We start from the raw sequence: 15,277 nt of genomic DNA on the forward strand, positions 1-15,277 counted from the left end.
TAAAATTAGATACTAGTTACAAGTACGCTAAATGTTGCGGATATTCTAAATCACGGAACCAAATCATCAATTACGAGATACATAATTTGCGTGGCTGTGATACATAGACGGGATTATGCTAATAGTGAATTTACTCATATATTTACAAATGTATCATGAACAAGCCCCAATGGTGTCTGTCGTGTGTCTGTGGTTAAACAGAAGTGAGATACCTTCTTGTGATCCTCTTCAGAGTACATCTCTGACGGCAGGTGGACCACACACTGAATCAACTGCAGGACCAGAGCACTGACCATCTGAATAAACACCGGCTCTCCCTCCGCATCACAACTGTTCAACCTGCGCACACACACAACAGGTCAACACACAGACGGATCTCACATCCACGTGCTGCAAACAGAACTCTCATTGGTACCTGAAGTTTCTGAGGCTGCGTTTGCTCGTAGGCAGTCTGGCCAATGAAGTAAAAATCTCCTCTAGAATCAACTGCCTGTGTTTCTCATAGCGAGAGAAGACCTGAGACACAGAAAGAAAGACACTTTTATAACTCTACAAATAACAACATGAACAGCAGCTTCTCAACGCAACACTGTAAGAACACACGTGTTCTGGTAAATTACGACTGGCTTTAAGCTGTATATATGTGCTACTATATGATGCGATGATTGACACTCAAGGGTCTTAACAAACATTTTTAAAGGCGATGCAAATTCTTCATTTCCTATATTCTAAAGATCTGTCTGAACGCACTCTTTTCACTGGTAAGAAAACCTACCGCCGTCACCAGCTTAATGGCACACAGCTGCAACTCGCTGACGTTCTCCACAAAGAACGGTGTGATGCCCATCGACGAGACCTGAAGAAATAACACATGCCATGAGAAAGCGAGGACGAGAGCGAGAGACGGGGAGGACTTCAGATGAACTCATACCTGTAGTATGGTGGTGTCAGTGAGGAGTTGAATCTCCAGCAGCTCAGAGATGTTACTGACGACATCACACACTTTGTTATACAGCATGATGATGACGCGCTGCTTTGAGGTGGAACACTTTGCTCGCTTCGCTTTAGAACTGAGCAGGGAACCTGAAACACGCACACAGTTCACAACACGTATATAAACACTATAGTGTATAACGGTGAGAGTCAAAAACATCCGTCACAGACACGGCCACACTTATTGGCTCATACATAGGCCTGTCGAGAATTGCATCAGAAATAAATGTGAGAGTTGATATTATTGTCATATTATAATTATTTTATGCCACTGATTAAGTAATGATGATATAATAAAGCAAGTTCACCCGTTTAAAGGACAAAAACCTATAAAAGAACATTTGGACTTTGAAATAGGAATGTAAATAATAACTGGAGTGTAAATATTTAAAATAAATAAAACAATAATAAAGTCCTTAATAATAATTTGTTGATTTACGTTACAAGCCGAAGGTTAGGACAAGCAGAGCCCTTGATATATGAACTCTGTCATAACGTGGTCCTTTAAAAGCACTTGCCCGATGGAGCAATGAAAAACTCTGGAACGACTTTTTGAGTGGTGTCCCATTCCTGAAGTGCCCTTCAAAGGGGCAAAAACGCAGTTGGAAATTCATCTTCTGTATATTTATTCATACATGTCATAGATAACTTAACTGTCTATAAGACCTCTCTCGCGCTCCAAATACGGCTTTTGTTTTAATTAGCGGTGTTGTTGTTTTCGTTTTCCGTTGTCTTTTAAGAGTAGAGCGTCTTGTTCACGTGCTCCTTTGTTTTCCTCTCTGAGTGGGGGGTTTGCGGCTTTGACACAAAGCCAATGAGGCAGTATTCTGAACTTGCTTTATTCCTCAGGAAAACACAATATAACTTCTCTAGTCTTTTCACCTGCCGCTGTCAAATTCCGTGTGTAGTGTGCAGCGAGAGTGTGTGTGATTGTGTATGTGCAAGCGTGCAAGTGTTTATGTGTGTGGCTGAGTGTGTGTGTGCACGTGTGCGTGTGTGTGTGGGCGCGCGAGTGTATGTGTGCTCGCGAGTGTGTGTGATTGTGTGTGCGTGTTCACACGAGTGTGTATGAGTGTGTGTGTGCAAGCGTGCGAGCGTATGTGTGCTCGCGAGTGTGTATGAGTGTGTGTGATTGTGCAAGCGCATGTGTGTGCGGCTGAGTGTATGTGTGCGCGTTCATGCAAGTGTGTATGAGTGTGTGTGCAGCGCTAGCAGAGACAGCGCGATCGGATAAAATGGTAATGTCATTAATTATTATGTAAACAAACGCATTCAGGGTTCCCACTCTAAGCCAAATGTCAAATTCTCTGACTTTTCCCTTACTTTCACCGACAAAAAAGGAGAATTTCCATGACCTATAATGAACGAAACAGTCTTTGAAGTGGTCGTTTTTAGCCAGAGCTCTTGCAATGTACAAGTTCCTGGCATTTTGCTTTAGTTTGCTTTAGAGCTACTGGGGACCACATTTGACATAAGTTGTTGCCAGTTGACAAGTGGGAAGGGAATCGTAACAATACATAGGTGTTGATCAATACATAAATGTGTAAAAAACACAATAAAAATACAATATAGAAAAATTACATTGCGATAAATGGAAACTAATATTTAAAGTGACAAAAAAATCCCTGATGTTCCATGAAGTCGACAAAATATATATAAAAAATTCTTGACATTCAATGTCTGGAACAGACCTTTTAAAAATCCAGAAATTCCATGACCCGTGGGAACCCTAGCATATGTAAACTCAATGCCGATATATATATATATATATATATATAAATAATAGGCCTGTCGCGATTGTCAATTTATTGTCGTATTGCACGATATATAAACTTATAAAAGTTTATATATCGTGCAATGCGACAATAAATTGACAATCGCGACAGGCCTATTTATGGAAGCAACTTGTTCCAGTCTTGTGAAAACACAAGCATTCAGATGTGAACAGTGTTGGATCACTGGTGAGTGTGTTATGTTTGGCGTTTAGAGAGGTCAGCGTCTCACCTCCTTTAGGGTTGACCCTGTAGACGGGATCATACTGCGGATAGAGAGTGTTCTGCAGGTGAAATTTAGTGTACTGTAGAATCCTCTCGATCACATCCTCGATGTATACGGCTTTAGGCATGTGTAATGATGTCATGATGTTCAGGGCCGTCAGACATGCCTCTGCTGATTTGGTCACACGCTCCATGATGAGATCCCTCCAGAGACGCTCCTCATCCTCGCCATCATTATCCTGACGAAGAGAAGAGAGGAAAATGACACGTAGGAATGACAGTCTTCAAATCCAAATGTGTGTTTTTTTTCTAGACAACATCATGTTAGCGTTGCATTAGCAAGCTAGTTTTGCGGCACAAAGTCTGGTCCAATTTTTTGGGTCACAAAAACAATGAATGAATGATTTTAGAATGCTGCTCACGAGGTTCATGTGCGTGCTAAGATTGGCTCCATCCAGAATGTTCTTCTCCAAGATGTTCAACAGCTTCACCAGTTTATCAGAGGGAATCTGACCATCACAACAAAGAGAAAACAGAAAAAGTCAAATAAACTAACTATGTTAACTAGCCTTTACATTTACAAAAATGCATTCCAAGTCAAAAACACACATGCCTATCAGAAAGCGTTCTGACACTGACATCACATTAATAACATCTGTTTCTGAAACAGCTCGCTCACTCCTTCACCATTCCATATACAGTGAATGCTATCAGTCCACTATATCGGGAAGAATAAGTGAATGAATTCAGACATTGATGAAATATATCCTGCATCTGACAGAACTGTCGCAGACATTCCTCATTACGCTTATATTACACCTGTGTGGCTTTATGGCTCGTTACATTTTTTTTTTAAGTTTACCATTTTTTATTTGTCACGTTTTTGTATTAGTTTTTAATAAAGAGAAATAAACAATTTGATATATTTAAAATAAAGCAGAACTGTCTCTAACATTAATTTAATCTGTTTGTTCTCAAAAACTAGAAAATAACTGTCAACGAGAACAAAGTATAAACGTATTATAAAGTATAAACGTGCATTTGTGGCATTAACGGTCACTCTCCACCAGCTGATTTTAATCAGACGGTTGATTCGCGCTGCATCATGGGAAATAGTGAGTGAACGAGTATGTACACTCAAAATCAGAATGCTCTGTTGGTAAAAGGTAGTGAACGAATGCAGGGAATGAGTCTTAGGTTTCGGACACTACTACAAAATGACAGACAACCAATACTGTGCACTATATAGGGAGCGCTTTCAGACACAGCCAATAACATCTCAATACTTATTCAAACGTTAAAGCTTATTCATGGCTGAATCCTACAGAATCTTACCCTGCAGGTGATGCCCATGGCTTTTATCTTTGCAGATTCACTACCCAGCTCACTCAACTGCTGTTTGCCCAACAACAACTCCTGAGGAATCTCATCGTCATCTGCAAGAACAAACACGTGAACACAGAGGCCGAAAAACCAGGGTGGAGGTTTATTTCAAACACACATGTTGACTATACCTTGAGCTGTGAAATCCACATCCTCCAAGTTCTCCAAGATGTTGTCAATGCTCAGCGAGAACCTCTTAAATGTGGATGAGTCCATCATTTCTGCACAGGAAACAAAACCCAGCGACATCGTTCATATGGTTCTAACATGACGGAGGATACGTTCAGTGTAAAGTGTGCGTTTACCTTCAGGTGTCAACTTGGGTTCATATGCTTTACGTTTCTTTTGCTTCTCTTTTGACTTTAAACGTCTTGCAACTGAAAGAGTGGAAAAAAATGTAAGTTGATAAAACATGCAATGAAAAGCAAACGGCACGCTTCAACACACCCAAAATGCAGTTGCATGCTAAATGAATGTTGTTCTCATCTCACCATCACTGAGGCTGGGAGGAGGAGAGTCCACATCAGAGTCATCATATCGGCTTCCTGAACCTCTGCGCGCGTCAAAGTTTCCACGCCGATGTTCCCCAGAACTCCTCCGGTCTCGCTCCTCGACATCCCACGTTCTGTCACGCTCTTTCTTCTGACGTTTGCGAGATGCTGAGCGAGAAAACAAATTGGCATCCGACAAATAATAACTGAAAACTCTGTCCTGTCTCAAACTCAACAAACTGCAATTTCATTTGGGTTTAAAAGTGATGCAAAAACTAAACACTTTAAGACGTTTTACAATTTAGATAAAAAGAGATCTGAGTTTGAATGTTGCCTTGCAGTCGATGAGATCACGTCAGAATTATACTGGATCCACTGTCGACTAAACAAAACGCAGTAGGAGAAGACTGGATCCAATGTCGACAAATCAAAACACAGTAGGAGGAGACCGGATCCAATGTCGACTAAACAAAACGCAGTAGGAGGAGACTGGATCCAATGTCGACTAAACAAAACGCAGTCGGAGAAGACTGGATCCAATGTCGACAAATCAAAACGCAGTAGGAGGAGACTGGATCCAATGTCGACAAAACAAAACGCAGTAGGAGGAGACTGGATCCAATGTCGACTAAACAAAACGCAGTAGGAGAAGACTGGATCCAATGTCGACTAAACAAAACGCTGTAGGAGGAGACTGGATCCAATGTCGACTAAACAAAACGCAGTCGGAGGAGACTGGATCCAATGTCGACTAAACAAAACGCAGTCGGAGAAGACTGGATCCAATGTCGACTAAACAAAACGCAGTCGGAGAAGACTGGATCCAATGTCGAAAAAACAAAACGCTGTAGGAGGAGACTGGATCCAATGTCGACTAAACAAAACGCAGTCGGAGAAGACTGGATCCAATGTCGACTAAACAAAACGCAGTCGGAGAAGACTGGATCCAATGTCGACTAAACAAAACGCAGTCGGAGGAGACTGGATCCAATGTCGACTAAACAAAACGCAGTAGGAGGAGACTGGATCCAATATCGACTAAACAAAACGCAGTAGGAGGAGACTGGATCCAATGTCGACAAATCAAAACGCAGTAGGAGGAGACTGGATCCAATGTCGAATAATCAAAACGCAGTAGGAGGAGACTGGCAACTGGGGTAAGGTACTCACGGTATTTCTCATCATCAGAACTGTCCTCTGCATACTTGGGTTTCTCATTAACAGTACTGCGTTTGCGTTTGTTCATCTTGACTCTCTCACACAGAGGCATTGTGGACTCGATCTCTGCCAGAAGCTCAGGAGGAAGATCCTTCAACACCGACGGGTCTATACCACCTGTGAAGAGAGACTTCTGTCATCATCATCATCCGCACAGAGCCTTTCAATCAGACCATCACAAACTAACAAATGCAACCAGTGATGTTAAAGTCCCCTCGAAATAAAAAATGACAATGATTATTTGTTCATGAAATATTGCAGCATTTATTGTAAATAGTTTATTAATGTGGGTCATTCTCTTTTTAAACATCATATGCCCTCATAATCTTAAATTAAAATATGAAAATTCACTTCCGTCTTGTAATGACTTTCTCTCTAATGGTGCTTTTCCACTGTATGGTACTGTCAGGTTTAGTACGACTCCGCTCAGTTCACTTCACTTCGGCTCACAGCAGGTAAGTAGCGCTTCAAAGTGGGTGTGGATTATAAACACTACTGCCGTAGTGAACACGACAAACACGCACAACACAAGAGTAATGGAGCATATCGATGACGGTCAGCAAAACAAAATACAGCTAAAATACCAGAGAGTTATGTGGGAAATATTAAAGAAAAGAGCAGACAATGATCATTTGGTTAACTTGACGGCGTGCGAGGGTAAGCTAAAGTAGAATTTAGCATTGCGTTATTCTACTGTCACAAAGCATTAAATGAAATGGCAATATTACATATTAAAATGCGTATTCATGTGTTACAACTCTAACAACGCTGGTAATGATTCTATCATTAGTGATCAGTGGTCTGTTTGTAAATACATCACATTTTAGTATCGGTAGAGTACGCTTGGAACCTCAACCGAGGTGTTACTAGAAAAATTATCAGGTACTAGGTACTGCACCCAGTGGAAAACGTCCCAAAAGTGTGCTGTACCGCACTGTACCGTGCAGAACTATGCAGTCGAAAAGCGTGATTAGATGATGGATGTTAGACGGCTTTGGCCAAGCATCTGTTTGTTTTATACATCCAATCGAATCGCAGAAAAAGACTAAAGCCACGCCCACTATTTTCTCATCAAAACTCCAGTTCACTCAGAAATAGGTCAAAATACGGAAGTATTTCTTATTTTCTTTCTTGAACAATTACTAATGTTTACCTGAATAATCGATTTATGCTTCATTAGTACGTTGCTTGGTGTTTTTTCTATTTTCTTTATTTTATCAAAAAATCTAACTTTGTTTTCAATGGCTGCATGCCTTTGTCTTAATTTAATTTGTTGACAGTCATAGCATTCGTTTCTGTGCAATTGACACAAACATTATATATATAAATATATAACATTTATATACGATATTTATATATCAAATTTCAATATAACACAGCAAATACCTTTAAAAGCGCTTCAATTCAGTAGCCGAGTCTTTGGTTATCGATTCAATTTTTGGTGTCATATCAGCAACAAGGCTATTTTTATCGTGAAAAAAACTAAAATCAAACACTCTATATAAACTACATGAAACATTATATTTATACAAGATTAAATCTTTTTCTCTATTTGCATTAAAAACCGAGCAGTCCGATATGCAGGCCCACTTCGGAGTCTCTCTAGAAGCTAAATATACATTTATATTTTAAATTTTAGGCATTTGGCAGACGCTTTTATCCAAAGCGACTTGCATTACTTTTATCCTATACATTTTACATAGGTATTTGCAATCCCCTGTGATCGAACCCACAACCTTGTGTTGTTAAGGCAATGCTCTTACCACTGAGCTACAGGAAAGCTGTAATATAGGTTTTTTTTAACCTTCTACAGAGATAAATAAAAATGGAAGAAGCTGCTAAATAAAGACTATTTCCCACATTTCTTAACCATCACAGAACCAGTCTTGGGTGAGTTAGTCTGAAAAAGTAATGAATTACTAGCTACTAATGACATATTCAATAGTGTAATAAGATTACTGTACAAATAACTCTCTCCAAAAAGTATTTAATCACTTATTACTAATTACTTTCAATATCATATAGAAACCTTGAAATGTTCAGTGATTCAGGATAGACATGAAACGGAAATATGCTAATTTTCCAGCTCCCCAAGAGTTAATAAATTGAGTTTTACCGTTTTGGAATGTATTCTGCCGATCTCGTAGATCATTGAATCCAATTAGACCAGTACCATCGCGTTCAAAATTGAGTTTCAATGTTTTTCCTATTTAAAACTTGACTCTTCTGTAGATATATCGTGTACTAAGAAAGGCGGAAAAATAAAAGTTGCGATTTTCTAGGTCGATTTGATGCGGAACTATACTGCCATTCCGGCGTAATAATCAAGGAAGTTTAAAGGCGCAGTGTTATCACACAGCAACACAGGCTAACTTCAGTCAACATATTCAAGTTTCCTAGCTTGGGACTAATTTCAGGCGCTGCGTGATAACACAGAGTGAGAGAGAGAGAGAGAGTTTGAACGTTGCCTTGCAGCCAATGAGATCACATCAGTATAGACGCCCCTTCAAAAGTTTTATCAATCTAGTTTAAATCAATCTGTCTATATTTTAATTTTAAAATTATTACTACAAGTTATAAAAAGCACATTTGCCCATTCAGTTTATACAATAATGGATAAAATGATTAAATAAATAGAAGAAATGCAAAAGAACAAGTTTGAGAGTGCTGTGGCACGACACGAAGCGGAGTCATTTAAACCCCTTTAGCTGTTATAAAATGCACTGTAACGTACTGCTTTGTGGGGATTATTGCTTTTATAAAACGGTAACTCACTATGCGTAGATAGGTTTCATAAAATAAAGTAAATAAAGTGATATTAAGGCTATGTAATGCGGTCAGCTGTTATAATTCAGGGATTTTATAATGGCTTAGAACTTGGCTAAACCGATCAGAATCAAGGACAAGAACTAACCGTTTTAGTTAGACTTTGAATTTTAATGTAAATGCCACTGTTGTATGCATAACCCAGTATTTAGTTAAATTACACCCTAAGTAACTGTAATTAAATTACAGAAAAAAATCTGAGTAATCCCTTACTTTACTTTTTTAAGGGAAAGTAATTCAATTACAGTAACTAATTACTTCACTAGTAACAGCCAACTCCGCACACAACCACATAGACACAACTGTTTAAAGTTCAACACAGCCAAGAAACACAACAGCCTGCCTGATTCACAAAAACGTCATGGTGAGATACCATACCTTTCCCTGATCTCCCGGAGGAATGTCTGTTCTTGCTGGACTTTGAGCCCCGTGAGTCTCGCTCTCTCATGAGTCTCTGCACCTCATCTATAGAGAGCTTCTGCAGGACCACCACAGGCTTGACACTTTTCTTCACATCAGCTTCAGCCTCCAGTCTCTCCAGGCGCACGCACGGCTGCTTCCAGCCTTCCGGAACATCTCCCCCTCCGTCCTTCCTGATTTTAGGGATGGTGAAGTTCTTGAGCGCTCCTGTGCCTGTGTTTTCACCCAGGAGGTACGGAAGAAGCTCGACGGGTTTGCTCCCAGACTGGGCATCGGCGTGGCGACCCTCGGGCCTGTGTTTCGGCCGCGGAGTGTCGGGCTGCTTGTCGTCAGGGTGATGCCGTTGTTCTGGTGCATGGTCATGCTTGTGTTTGAGTGCTTTCGGAGTGACACCCTCCTGAGGTTCCTGAGGCCAGCGTTGGGCCTCGCTGGCAGGGATGGGCACGCCCATGCAGGCATCCTCCACCCTGCCCACCTGTTCCAAGCCCACCTGGAGGCCCGGACAGCTGGCGCTGGTACCGGCGGCACTAGCCTCTTGAGGGGCAAGCCTGTGCCCGGCGTTAGCTCCGCCACCCCCACCAGGGGCCCCGGCGCCCGAACCTGCTGTTCCGGCTGCGCCGGGCTCCTGCGGATGAGAGTCCTGTTTGCGCTTCTTCAGAGGTTTATCTACACAAAGACGGAGAGAAAGTCATAGTTTTGGATACATAAAGGGCACTTCGGAGACAACCCAACCGCAACAGCATCTTGTGACGTACCTTTGTCCTGAACCTCTTTAGCGCTACGCTCCGTCTCCATGGCTGCTTCACTTTCCATCCTTTCTATTGCAGCCAAAGCCTCGACGAGTTCTCCCTCAGGGTCAGAGCCCGGGTACATTCCACCCAGCTCCATCTCGGCCGGCCGCGCCCGCGACCCACGCAGGATAAGCTTAGTGTGGTCTTTTGAAGGTGAACCCACGATATCATACACCGCAGCCTTATCGTCCTGCTCGCGTTCCACCTCGCCGGGTTTCAGACCGCGCTGCTTCTCCGGGGAGCTGAGGAGCAGATCTGAAGCCCCGTCACGAGGAGGGGTGTAGGGTGGAGAGGACTGCAGGATATGAGACGCGCCCGTAAACGTTCTCATCTGATCCTAATGGGTCACAAAAAAAATTTTGAGAAGTTAAAATGAAACTTCTTTGAAACCGTTAAATGAATATTATACCTTAGCACTCATACAGAAACAAGTGCACTAACCTTGTTCTCATGAACATTTCTCATGCCACCTGGGATCATTGGACTTGCTACTGAACCTGTACGAACAGAGAAAAGTGTGAATGAGCTACAGAACAGATCAAAACATGAGAGCTGTGCGGTGTGTGCAGACCTTGCTGTATGTGCTGGTGTTGGCTGTAGGCCGGTGGGTGAGGATACTGTCTGTAGCCAGTAGCGGGGCTCTGAGGGGCATATGGGCTGGGCACTGGACTGCTCTGCTGAGGCAAAAACCGTCCGCCAGAACCAGACTGGCCTGCCACGAAACGCCTGAAACAAAGAGCAGGAGAGGTCTAGATCACCCAAGAGATTAAAACACTGCTGAATCAACTGACAGAATGAACCACAGCTCGATGCTGTTTGAAAACACAGAATTGATTAGTACAAATTAACTAGAACACATCTATAGCAACTTACCACATGAATGTAAAATATACGTAAAACTGCACTTTTTAAAATTGCAAATAACTTGAGTGTTTAAATAGGGGTGTAAGGATTCACCGTGAGCCAGTTCAAAATCGATTATAATGTGTGAGGATTCAAGCCGGTTGAGATGTTGTTTGATTCGCAGTGCATGTTTTGAACAGCAGGGGCCGTGTGTATACTGCAAACTTGGAAACCACTGATATTTCTCCAAGAAAAGCAGAGACAAAGTATTACTTTGTTTATTTTGCAAAAACTTTTGTTTTATTCGTTTTGTTATTTGATTTATGAATTTAATTTAAAATTGCAGTTTAGTTTTGTTATTTGACATAAAATATTTTTTATTTACAAAGAAATGTGCAGCACTTGACAAAATAATAAAAGGGTGGTTGTTAATTTCTAATGTGTCTCACCCCATTTAGTAAAAATAAATTGTGAATGAATCGTTTCGTGAGATCAGTATCGTGCATCGCATCTTGAGTTGCGTGAATCGTTACATTTCTATGTTTTAATAAAGAACATTTTACCTGGTTGGCAAGTTAGAAATAAGGAAGTAATGACTTATGCGCAAACTTTGAGCGCCTAGTTCTCTATCGGCATCTCTTCTTGAAACAAAAGTGCAGATTACTTTACATCCTTACCTTTACTTGTGTTGAAGTCAAAAGACATCAAACTGACATTTATACTCAACTTATTACCGTTTATTTTTTACCAAAAAAAAGCAAGATTAGAAGAAAAAGGTTCCGCCTCGTTGCAAAATTATGTTGGATGTCGTCAAACAAATCTCTGTGTGAATTCAACAGACTGTCATTTGTGACTGCACTTGCATGATCAGTCCAATGCGCTGAAGAGTTGCAGTAAAAGAGCAGCATTCACCAGTATATTAGCAGCTTTCCTGTAGCTGAGTGGTAAGAGCATTGCGTTAACAACACAAGGTTGTGGGTTTGATCCCAGGGGAATGCAAATACCTATGTAAAATGTATAGGATAATACAATGCAAGTCGCTTTGGATAAAAGCATCTGCCAAATGCATAAATGTGAATGTAAATATACGCACATTGCGATCAGAACGACTAGCAAACAAATGACACCTATTCGTTTAGACTGTTTCAACTTTTCAGTCACTAGTGAATATTAAAGACCAGTGAATCGTTCAAAGCTCAGTGAACCATGAGAGACGCAGGATGCGAAGATACTTTGACAGGTTAATTTAGTTGGCTATTGCCTGAAAAGTTAGTTGAAATGGATAAAAAGCTTTATTTGATTTAAAAATATTTCTGTTAATATTGAATCAAAGTAATTCTTTACATAACATAAAAAAAATTATCATTTTCATCGCATTCTTATGTTTTAATATGTAAAGTATTGGATTAACCCACTTTAAGGTACAGTAGGCCTACACGTGCGCGTGTGTGTGTGTGTACATCAATGATGTCACCATCTCTGCCACACCTTGAGCCAGGAAAAACCCTGAAGTTGACAACTGGTTTGAATGAATGACTGGTAAAATCTCTAGCACTGATGGGTAAACCCTAAATGGAATACACAGGTAGACTCCGCTGGCTTTTGAAACACAGGGCATTATGACTATATCCAGAAATAACAGCAGCTGATGGTTTTAAACATGAAAAACAACTGGATGTGCCACACAATAAATCTTGTTATCATTCTTTTGATTTAAATATGAAAGCAGACTCACCCAGAGGGACTGTGGGACATGGAGGCCTGCTGGTAGTTGCCAGAGGCCGGGCTTCCCTGCATGGGGCCGTGTGAGATTTTATAAGGGGGTGCCATTGACTGCTGGCCTAGACCTGTAACGTGAAAGAGATTCTCAAGTACACAAGCAGTAAACAACAACAACTATATAAACACCTGTAGGCTACATCTTCAATCACGTCTGACTTTCGAATTACATGAACTAAAATAAAAAAACATTTTTGGCATTCATGAATATTAAAGGTGAGGCATGAATTTTTGCACCTCTAGCTTAATTGAATGACACTAAAGATATCTATTAAAAGGGGGAAGATCTCTTGTTCCCTAGATACAAGAACCTGTTATGAAGTCACCTAGGTCATTTAAAAGGTTGCTATTGAAGGATCACCAGCAGGAACTATTTTAGTCCCAACAACAAGCATTATTACACATTTTTAAAGGATGGAATATAAAAGTCTTTAAAGTCCCAGTGAAATTAAAACTTACGATGTCTATTTTTTCATGAAATACTATAGAATTTATTGTAATTAGTCCGTAAATGTGGCTCTTTTTAAAATTTGTGTGTCCTCATAATCGTCAGATAAAATCTGAAAATGGCCTTCCTCCCTGTAGTGACGACCAATCTTAAATGACGTATGTTAGACGGCTTGGGCGGAGCAACCTTTAACTCCTCCCCTTCAACTGTCAGTCTGCTGCCAGTTACATTTCAAAATGCAATGGCTGTTATTATAGAACCAATCAAAACGAGAGAAAGGCGAAAGCGACGCCCACTACTTTCTCATTCAAAATTCCATTTCACTCAGAAAACGATCGCAACTTCCAGTTGACGGGGACTTCAAATGACGAAACCAAAAATAAACAGCAGTGTGGTGCTTGGGATGAGTCTTACCCGTCTGTGCAGGATACTGGGGAGTGTTGGGTGTGCTTTTATTTCTGAAGATGTTTGGGTTCCTGGACAGCATGAGCTGCAACAGCACCGGTACATCGCCCTCCAACTCATCACTGCCCAGACCGTCCTTCAGCTCTCTAGAGAAAACATCACAAGGATGCTTTACATAACGACAACTTCAACAAAAACAAAGACAGAGAGACCTGACCTGTCTGACAGCCAAAGTAAACCTTTAACTCTGCATTTGACCTAGGGTGTGTCTCTGAAGTGTGTTGCATGAACGCAATTGGCTAGCGCCTGCACAGGGTTATTGAAGAAGGCGATCTGATTGGCTGACGACTGCATCAGCACTTGAAAAGTAGAGACATTTTCAACTTCTGCCAAAAAACAACTCCAGTGACGCAACGCAGACGGATCCACAATTCAGTTCGGCAAGACATGACATCAACCATCCAAAGTATATGATAAGTGTTAACGCTGACACCTGTGTGAATGCACTGTAACTGTCATTAAAGTTCACCAAAAACTCAAAACGATTATATTCAGAATAACCTTTCTATTATTGCAAAGTTTATAAGGTTAATTTAAAGACAATTTATAGCCCCAACTTTGTTTTTTTATTTCTCCTCAGTTTACATTTGTTGCTTTTATTACGTTAGGTAACATGCTCTTTCACGTATTCTGACTTCTTTACACTGTTTAACATGCTGGCTTCTCAAGCTTAACATGGTCCACTTGTCAAACCCCGAGTTGAACGCATGACGTAGTATTTTTGAGCTCGATTCACTCCGCCCCGGTTCGAACAGGTTTCTGAAAAATAAATTAAAAGTGGATTCCCGTTTTGTAACAAGGGTTCTTCGTCCCTTACTGGACAATTCTTCCAATAAAAGCAGTTGTCTACCTTATTGCCTTTTGTTTCAGTCTAAGGGAATTTTATATTAATATTTAGATACTGTATATCGGCCAATATATTGGTTTCCAATGTTAAAGCATTATCGGTTATCGACCAAAATTTACATATTGAAACTGTACATTTCAATATTTGCTGTAGTTCCACCCCCCTGCACGCCTCCAAGCGCTCGACTTTTTCCTGAAATAATCGTACAGCTGTATCTCTCTTTAAAAAATTTGATTTAACTAGTAAATACTATTCGAAGATATGCTGTTTAGGTACTCAAGATTAATATGAGATTGGCAGAAACTGCATGTGTTACCTCATCTTGAATAAATACATTTTCAAATCTCATGAAGGTTTACGGACCAAGAAAAAACACAAACTGTAGTCCATGACCCGTACAATTTATTCAAAGTCTTATTTGAAAACTGACAGCCCATGGGCACTACGGATGGTCATTACATAAAATAAAAAGCTATGAAGATTCTTTAAAATGTGTTATTAGTGTGTTCCACCACAGAAAGAACGGGAGGATATTCATGAGGATCAATAATGACAAAAGTTTATTAGTATAGTTAGATGACCCATTCCTTTGACATGCCATTAAAAATACTCTTGCATTTCAAATCCTTAATTAAAAACAAAGTATATTGTGAGCAGAGAACTGTCCATGAGCAGATGAGTTAGAATACAGATGATCGTGCACATGCGGAGAGCGAGACGGACGGGGACAGGTGTCACAGGGCATGCTGAGGTGCGTCACATCTCAAGGGCAGAAG

General features: G+C 40.6%; 1 protein-coding gene across 2 annotated transcripts in view; it reads right to left on the reverse strand.

Annotated features, from left to right (window-relative positions):
- Positions 1-15,277, reverse strand: part of nipbla (NIPBL cohesin loading factor a) — a 31,930-nt gene that overhangs the window by 13,556 nt on the left and 3,097 nt on the right. For both annotated transcript variants that reach the window (XM_056745402.1, XM_056745404.1), the window contains exons 4-20: positions 13,604-13,740; positions 12,698-12,809; positions 10,691-10,845; positions 10,561-10,616; positions 10,084-10,456; positions 9,287-9,994; positions 6,035-6,199; positions 4,865-5,032; positions 4,679-4,750; positions 4,505-4,594; positions 4,326-4,426; positions 3,413-3,499; positions 2,998-3,229; positions 932-1,083; positions 776-856; positions 416-516; positions 213-339 (exon numbers count right to left, since the gene is read on the reverse strand). In XM_056745402.1, coding sequence (XP_056601380.1) covers positions 213-339; positions 416-516; positions 776-856; positions 932-1,083; positions 2,998-3,229; positions 3,413-3,499; positions 4,326-4,426; positions 4,505-4,594; positions 4,679-4,750; positions 4,865-5,032; positions 6,035-6,199; positions 9,287-9,994; positions 10,084-10,456; positions 10,561-10,616; positions 10,691-10,845; positions 12,698-12,809; positions 13,604-13,740 — 2,917 coding nt within the window. The remainder of the gene's footprint in view (positions 1-212; positions 340-415; positions 517-775; positions 857-931; positions 1,084-2,997; positions 3,230-3,412; positions 3,500-4,325; positions 4,427-4,504; positions 4,595-4,678; positions 4,751-4,864; positions 5,033-6,034; positions 6,200-9,286; positions 9,995-10,083; positions 10,457-10,560; positions 10,617-10,690; positions 10,846-12,697; positions 12,810-13,603; positions 13,741-15,277) is intronic.

This window comes from Triplophysa dalaica, chromosome 4, assembly GCF_015846415.1.
Source record: "Triplophysa dalaica isolate WHDGS20190420 chromosome 4, ASM1584641v1, whole genome shotgun sequence".
In the NCBI taxonomy this organism is placed as follows: Eukaryota; Metazoa; Chordata; class Actinopteri; order Cypriniformes; family Nemacheilidae; genus Triplophysa; species Triplophysa dalaica.